The 8,497-nt window shown below is 44.9% G+C and overlaps 1 protein-coding gene across 2 annotated transcripts in view; it reads right to left on the bottom strand.

Moving 5' to 3' along the window:
• Positions 1-4,152: 4,152 nt before the first annotated feature.
• Decr2 (2,4-dienoyl-CoA reductase 2) overlaps positions 4,153-8,497 on the bottom strand; it is a 7,593-nt gene continuing 3,248 nt past the window's right edge. The window contains exons 5-9 of one of the 2 annotated variants that reach the window (XM_005349055.3): positions 6,432-6,556; positions 6,267-6,360; positions 5,981-6,085; positions 5,249-5,466; positions 4,153-4,940 (exon numbers count right to left, since the gene is read on the bottom strand). In XM_005349055.3, the coding sequence (XP_005349112.1) occupies positions 5,249-5,466; positions 5,981-6,085; positions 6,267-6,360; positions 6,432-6,556 (542 nt within the window). In that variant the 3' untranslated portion in view covers positions 4,153-4,940. The remainder of the gene's footprint in view (positions 4,941-5,248; positions 5,467-5,980; positions 6,086-6,266; positions 6,361-6,431; positions 6,557-8,497) is intronic. The other variant, XM_013347002.2, reaches the window with a different exon arrangement.

The raw sequence follows: 8,497 nt of genomic DNA, 5'->3' as shown, positions 1-8,497 counted from the left end.
AAAAAAAAAAAAAAAAAAAAAAAAAAAAAAAACTGAGGCTGAGGAAAGAGAATTACAAGTTCAAGGCCAGTCTAGAGCACTGGTGAGATTTGACTCAAAATAAGAAGTAAAAAAAAAAAGACCTAGGAGCATTGGAGAGATGGCTCAGTGGTTAAGTGCACTTGTTTAACCCAGCTTTGGTTCCCTGTACCTACATGGTGGTTATAACCACCTGTAACCTCAGTTCCAAGGGATCCAGTGTCCTCTTCTGGCCACCAGACATGCACATAAATACATGCAGGCAAAACACACACACACATATACGTACATATGTATGTGTGTATATATATATGCGATTAAATCAGTAAGAGCTGGGGCGAAGCTAAGCAGTAGTATGCTTGTCCAGCACTTGGGAGGCAGAGGCAGGCAGAACTTTCTGAGTTTTTTAGTTTTTATTAAGACAGGGTTTCTCTATGTAGTTCTGGATGTCTGGAACTCACTCTGTAGAACAGGCTGACTTTGAACTCGCAATGATCTGCTACCTCTGACTCCCAAGTGCTGGGATTAAAGGCATGTGCCACCACCACCCAGCTATTTCTGATTATTTCTTGTAATTGAATAAATAAAGTCAATTCTGGATCAGGAATAAGTTCAGCAGTTTCAATACATAAAACAACTCTGCATATTGAGTCTGTAACTATATTAAGAAGTTTTGAAATTTTTTCATAATACCCTGAGATTAGCATATAATTATGAACAGAACCATAAAAGCTTTGAGCTACTTAAATTTCTTGATTTATAACCTAACTCTCCTGATTTGTTTGCATCAGTGTAGAATGTTGAGGGTCCAGATATTGGTGCTCCCTGTACAATGTGAGGAAGAACCCAATTGGCTCTTTTTATAAATTGAAATTTTTGCTTTTGGGATATTTGTTGTTATTCTCTCTCAAGAAATCACTGCAAGCTCATTGCTAATGTTCATTTTTTTGCCCACAAAGAGGAATTTATTTTAAGGAAATTTCAGCATTGGTAAAAAGGACTGGGACTTCTGTTGGTTCCATCCCTGTTAATTGACGAAGCCTCAATTTTTCTTTTTTAGAATCGATTCAGAAACCTTTTCTGCATAGATATTTAATTTTTGTTCTGTTTTTGTGCCAAAAATATCCATTCTGGAATATTATCTTCTCTTTGCACGAGTATTTCAGCAGAATGGGTAAAAGGCAGAATAACTAGGATACAGTCCAGGTCCGGATCCAAATGATCCACATGTGCGCCTTGTAAGGTTTCAAATAGGCTGTTTAGTTCTTCAGTTGTTAATCCAGTTGTGGTCTGTAGTCAGTTACTGTCTCCAAGTAATTTTTTGAAAGTCATTCCTGCCGGGTGGTGGCGGCGCATGCCTTTAATCCCAGCACTTGGGAGGCAGAGACAAGCGGATCTCTGTAAATTTGAGGCCAGCCTGGTCTACAAGAGCTAGTTCCAGGACAGGCTCCAAAGCTACAGAGAAACCCTGTCTTGAAAAATCAAAAATAAATAAATAAATAAAAAGAAAGTCAATCTTGACTCTTTGATGTGGGAATGATTTCTTATTAATAAAGAAACTGCCCAGGCCCATTTCATAGGCCAACCCTTAGGTAGGCGGAGAAAACAGAGCAGAAGGCTGGAAGAAAGAAGTTGAGAGAGTGAGTCGCCATGTGTCCGACTCCAGACAGACGCAGGTTAAGATCATTCCTGGTAAGCCAGCTTGTGTGCTACAAAGATTAATAAAAATGGGTTAGATTAATATGTAAGAGCTAGCCAATAAGAGGCTGGAACTATTGGGGCCAGGCAGTGTTTAAAAGAATACAGTTTCCGTGTAATTATTTCAGGTATAAAGCTAGCCGTACACGCAGCCGGGTGCTGGGGACGCAGCTCCGCCGCTCTTATTTCAACAACTCTTCAGTCTTATGTCTAGCATTCCAAGCCCCGGTATGGCATAGGGCCAAGGTGTGATGATCAAATCTAATCTGTCTTTCCACATCAACATAACGGTCCTCACCAAGGATTTGATCTTCGGAAATCTTATAACCTTAACACTACCTCACTGTTCAGTGACCCCTGCCTTCTTCTCTCCACCAGGTTCTCTACTGCAACTGAGGACCAGATTCCAATGCTGCTGTAACTAAATCTTTCCAGCCTTGCAGAATAATTCTGTTCTGAGTGGCCCATGAATCTGACAACTGCTTCACAAAAGGTGGATGCATAGCATATAAAACTATTGATTCCTTGGGCTGGAGAGATGGCTCAGATGTTAAGAGCACTGACTGCTCTTCCAGAGGACTCAGGCTCAATTCCTAGCACCCACATGGCTGTTCATAACTGTCTGTAACTCCATTTCCAGGGGACCTGACACCCATGGCAAAACATCAATGTACATAAAATAAAAATAAATTTTAAAAAATCCAAGTGTTGACTTGGAAAAAAATTTAAAAAACCAAACTATTGATTCCTTAAATCTCTTTAAATCTAACACTTCTTTGGAGCCTGTCCTGGAACTAGCTCTTGTAGACCAGGCTGGCTTCGAACTCACAGAGATCAACCTGCCTCTGCCTCCTGAGTGCTGGGATTAAAGGCATATGCCACCACTGTAGTACTCTTTTCCAAAGCCTGTATTTTATCAGTCAATTTCTCCTATTTGGCACAGTTATCCAACCACTCTTTCAATGATAAAATGTGAATTACCAGACTGATAATATTCATAACTGACATTATAACAATCCCATCAAAATTGTTTATCTCATCATTTATTTTTTTCTATTCTGCATCCCATCCATAACAGCAGTGAACAGGGTCCTAATTCCCTGCATTGTGATATTGCCAATCTTTAACATGGGAAAGGGTTTTTTTTATATATATTTATTTATTTGTTATGTATACAATATTCTGTCTGTGTGTATGCCTGTAGGCCAGAAGAGGGCACCAGACCCCATTACAGATGGTTGTGAGCCACCATGTGGTTGCTGGGAATTGAACTCAGGACCTTTGGAAGAGCAGGCAATGCTCTTAACCTCTGAGCCAACATGGGAAAGGTTTTAAGATTGTCCTTCCCCCTTATTCTTTTACCTTTTTTTAAAGTTTACTTGTTTATTTATTTAATAGTCTAGTTTACCATTCAAAAGTTCCCTAGTATCTTAACAGTTGGGATGCTACTCCTCAGAGGGTTGGGCTGTGGACTTCCCTGGACGCATGAGTAGCATGCAGGTGTTTAGATGTAGTGACGATGTTTGAACACCAGGTGGAGCAGGTGCGGCGCGAAGATTTCTCAGGCTCAGTAAGCCGAAAGAATGCTCAGAGATGCTGGGCCAGACTCTAACCAGTTCTTGTGCAGAACCCCTGGGTGTGGGCATGAGGAGACACGCCAAGGGATGGATGCTCAAGGACCAGAACTTGCCCCAGCGCCTGTGGGAGCCGGGCAGAGTCAATTCGGGAGGACACCCAGTGGCTACAAGCGGCTAGACCATAGAGCAGGCAAGCGAAGAGAGCACCGGGGCCTCAGGGCAGGCTCCGGGCTAAGCGGCAAGTGCTGGGGGTGGGGTGGGCTGGGGGTGGTGGTGGATGCAAGGATGCTGGGAAAGCACACACAGGGAGCTCCGGGAAAATGGGGAAGTACATGCGCGCCAGGAGCGCTGAAGCCATGGGATGCCCCACTTTGGGAACCAGATAATAAGAATTTCTTTATGGTCTATTAAAATGCAAAACGTTGTGCACAGATATTAAAAAACAAAAGAGGAACCTAAGCAAAATCACAAGCCGCTGTTTACACCCACTGTTACTTGCTTCCTCGAAACGTGGGCCTCTTTCTCAGTCAGACCCATCCCAATGAAAACCCAGTCTCTGGGACCAAATCATTCCTCTCAATTGGCCAGCCGACCAGTGACAGAATCTCCCCTCCCCCAAACAAAGATAGCCACAGTGCCACACTTCCCTCTGATCTGGAATCCCTTGGTAAGAAATCAGGAAGCTGTCAGGCGGTGGTAGTGGTGGTGCACACCTTTAATCCCAGCACACATAGGAGGCAGAAGCAGGCGGATCTCTGTGAGTTTGAGACCAGCCTGGTCTACAGAGATAGTTCCAGGACATCTAGGTTTGTTACACAGAGAAATTCCGTCTTGGAGGAAAAAAAGACAAAAAACACAATTCCCTATTTCAGTGACAGAATTAAACTTTTAATTTTCTTTCTAGAAACTTACAAATTCCAAATGATAGATATTTTTATATTAAAAAGATTCTTCTTTTAAAAGATAACGCAATTTTCTCTGACAAAATCATAGAAACTCTTCAGACCACATGAGCATTAGGCTAGGCTCACGACCTGGTCCCACCCACCCTGGGTGTGGGCTCTGGAGAGGAAAAGTATAACAGCTTGGTCACCAGAGTAAGGTTCAGATGGCTAGGATTTCCAAATTCACATTCAACATTTCTGCTGTGACTACAGGCCTCTGTGAGGAAGGAGGCAGTATTCCATGAAGAATACTGCCTTCTGGATACAATTTTAAAAATAAGCTGAGTGGTGGTGGTGCATGCCTTTAATCCCAGCACTTGGGAGGCAAAAGCAGGCAGATCTCTGTGGGTTCGAGGCCAGTCTAGTCTATAGAGTGAGTTCCAAGACAAGTTCCAAAGCTACAGAGAAATGCTGTCTCGAAACCCCCCCCCCCAAAAAAAAAGAGAAGAAAAGAAAAAAACACAATGTTTGTGTGTCAAAACATGCATCCTGGGGCAGAGGATGTAGTTCAGTTGATACAGTGTTGGTTTAGCAAACATGATACCTTGGGTGTGATCTTTAGCACTGCAAAAAGCAGGCGTGGTGGCTCTTTTCTAATTTTAACACTTGGGAGGTAGAGACAGGAGAATCAGAAGTGCAAAATCATCTTCATCTTCAGCTACATAGTGTGTTTGAAGATAGCCTGAGTTACAAGGGATCCTATCTTAAAAAGAAAAGAAAGAAAAGAAATTGTATCCCATTATGCACTCCTGTAACCTCCACACTCCAGAGAATACAGTAGCAAAATTGCAAGGCTGTAACCCTCCAAAAAGGAACAGATTAACCCTCTCTGAGGAAAACCCAGTGCCAGGAGCCCACTTCCTTCACAGCCTTGGAGACCGTCTCTGCCCACCAGACAGGTCCCCTCTCTGCAACAGAGGCAGGGTCCCAAGAAAACCTGCTGCACTTGACCCGGTAAACTGGGGGCATCCAAGGACATGCGGAACCCAAGAAGTGGGAATAGCTCGTTACCTAGAGCTTAGCAGAGGAAGATCCAAACTCTGCCAGTCGCTTGATGTCATTTGGGAATGTCATCCAGCTGCCACCATCAACCACCAACAAAATCCCTGAGACATATGAAGCCAGAGGGCTGGCCAGGTACAGCACGCTGTGGGCGATCTCCGTCTTGTTTCCAAGTCTTTGCAGAGGGCTTAAAAGACCCTTTAATTTCAAACTGTCCTGGGGGCCCCCTGGAAGGCAATATGAAGTGGGGACCCAGTCAGCCCCTAGAGCACAGTGTTCGCTACTCCCCCAGTCAGCACACTCCCCCACCCACATCTGGAAAAGGGAGTTGTTCTACCAGGACCTAGCAGAAGAGCAACAGAACCAGAGTGACACAGAATCCACAGGAGGGAGAGTGATACCTTCCAGGAAATGAGGGTATGGAGACCCTAAGAGGAGGCCAAGTTAGACAAGGGAGAAGGCCAAACATTTGGATAGCTTCTTGACTGGAATGAGACAAAATGTTTGTTGTTTTTGTTTGTTTGTTTTCCAAGAGAGAGTTTCTCTGTGTAGCCCTGGCCATCCTGGAACTCACTCTGTAGGCCAGGCTGTCCTCAAACTCAGAGATCTGCCTGCCTCTGCCTCCTGAGTGCTGGGATTAAAAGCGTGCAGCACCACTGCCTAGCTGAAGACAGAATGTTTTGAACCCTGCTACAATTCGAGAAGCTTTGATGGATGTCCCAAACTCCCAAAGAGACTTACCCAATCGCCGGATCCCCTCGGTGCCACTGATGGGACCAGGAGCCAGGCTGTTGACACGGATATTCTGGGGACCCCACTCCACAGCCAAGTGTCGTGTCATAGCGTCTGCATGGAAGAAATGCGCACAGGAGGGGAGATGGTCAGGCTGTGCTGCCTGCGAGGTGGCCTAAATGCCACTGGGAGCTCAGGATCGAGTCTAGCCTCCACAGTGCCCACAGCTAGGACCAAGTTCATGTGCAGATCATTAGCCTCCAGGAATCACCAAGAGGAAAAAAACCGCTCATACCCACAGCTGCCTTGGCAGCGCCCGCATGGAGCTGTAGCACCTGGCCCCGCATACTGAGAGTGGCGGTAATGTTCACAATCACTCCTCCGTGGTCCTAAAATATGCAAGGGATGATGTTGAGTGGGTAACCACAGGAGGAAAGGCCTCTGCCAGAAGGATACCCACCCGGAAGAACTTCTCATAAACCACTCGCGACACATTGAAGGTGCCAATGGTGTCGATGTCAACCACAGTCCTAAAGGCATTGAAAGACAAGGCGCTGGCAGGGCACAGGAAGTTTCCAGCTGCACCTGGAGAAGAGAAAGGGGAAAGATGGTGGGTGTGGCCCGGAGAAGACAGGGCGCTGGTGGGTGTGGCCCGGAGAAGACAGGGCGCTGGTGGGTGTGGCCCTGAGAAGACAGGATGCTAGTGGTCGAGCCCTGTCATGAGTACAAACAGGAGCCTGTTCGTTGTGGGCAATCAGAACGTGGAGACCTTCAAAGAGGTCTAAGCTGGCCAAGACAGGGCGCAGAGCGCTTGAGGAAATTCTTGGGCAACAGACACAGGATAGAAGAGTAGATGCCAAGAAGTTAAGTTCTAAAAGCAAGTTCGGAGACAGCACTTGGGGCAGAAGCAGAAGGATCAGGCGTTCAAGGGCAACTTCAAGCCCACAGTAAATCTAACCCCAGCCTGGGCTACAGGAAATTCTGTCTCACAAAAATAGATAGATAGTAGACCGGGGGCAGTGGTGGCGCACGACTTTAATCCCAGCACTTGGGTGGCAGAAGCAGTTGGATCTCTGTGAGTTTGAGGCCAGCCTGGTCGACAAGGCGAGTTCCAGAATAGCCAGAGCTAAATAGTGAAACCCTGTCTTGAAAACTAAAATAAATAAATACAAAAAGAATTTAAAAATTAAAAAAATTTTTAAGATTTATTTATTTATTGTGTATATAGTATTCTGCCTGCATGCCAGAAGAAAACACAAGATCTCATTACTGATGGTTGTAAGCCACCATGTGGTTGCTGGGAATTGAACTCAGGCAGTGCTCTTAACCACTGGGCCATCTATCCAGTCCAAATTTTTTTTTTTTTAGTGTTTGTGAATGTGACCTTATTCAAAAATAGAGTCTTTAGCTGGCATGGTGCCCTAAGACTTTAGTCTCGGTGGCACTTTGGAGGCAGAGTCAGGGGGAATCTCTGAGTTCAAGGCTAGCCTGGTCTACAGAGTGAGTTCCAGGACAGCCAGGGCTATACAGAGAAACCCTGTCTCAGGGGGAAAAAAAAAGATTGAGCCTTAATATAGGATAATAATATCAATTATTCAACAAATATAACATTTGAGTAATAGCAGATATTGTGAAGTGATTATACAGTTATGTAGTGTTTTTTTTTTTTGTTTGTTTTTTGTTTTGGTTTTTCGAGACAGGGTTTCTCTGTGGCTTTGGAGCCTGTCCTGGAACTAGCTCTGTAGACCAGGCTGGTCTCGAACTCACAGAGATCTGCCTGCCTCTGCCTCCCGAGTGCTGGGATACAGTTATGTAGTGTTATACCTAAATTATTCTGTAAGGCTATGAAATCACCTTTTTTCTGGGCCAATGACAGTAACCAGGGCTTTTTACATGATGAGATCCATTCCTAACTCTATTATTTTGATTTATTGTTTATTTATTTAGAGAAAGACAGGATCTCTCTATGTAACTTTGGCTGTCCTGGAACTTACTATGTAGACCAGGCTGGCCTCAAAATTCTCTTTGTTGACCAGGCTGGCCTCAGACTAAGAGATCTGTTTACATCTCTGCCTGAGTGCTCAGATTAAAGGCCTGTGCCACCACATATGGGGAGGCAGCCCCATACTTTTATAATGTTAACATTTATTTTATATATATACACACAACTGTGCGGGTGTGTGCGTGTGGTGTGTGTGGGTGTGCATGTGCCACGGCATTTATGTGGGGGTCAGGGGACAGTCAATCTGTGGTAGTAAATTCATTCTTTATTCTTTCCACCATGTGGGTCCCAGGAATATGACTGAGGTCTAAGATACTGAGCCACCTCACCAACCCACTTTTGTTTGTTTGTTTTGTTCGTTTTTTGTTTTTCCAAGACAGGGTTTCTCTGTGTAGCTTTGGAGCCTGTTCTGGAACTCATTCTATAGACCAGGCTGGCCTTGAACTCACAGAGATCCACTTATCTCTGCCTCCCCAAGTGCTGGGATTAAAGGCGTGTGTCACTGCTACGCGGCTACCAGCCCG

Source organism: Microtus ochrogaster, chromosome 7, assembly GCF_000317375.1.
Source record: "Microtus ochrogaster isolate Prairie Vole_2 chromosome 7, MicOch1.0, whole genome shotgun sequence".
NCBI lineage: Eukaryota > Metazoa > Chordata > Mammalia > Rodentia > Cricetidae > Microtus > Microtus ochrogaster.
The sequence above is the reverse complement of the archived record's forward strand: the minus strand, read 5'-3'. Positions and strand labels throughout refer to the sequence as shown.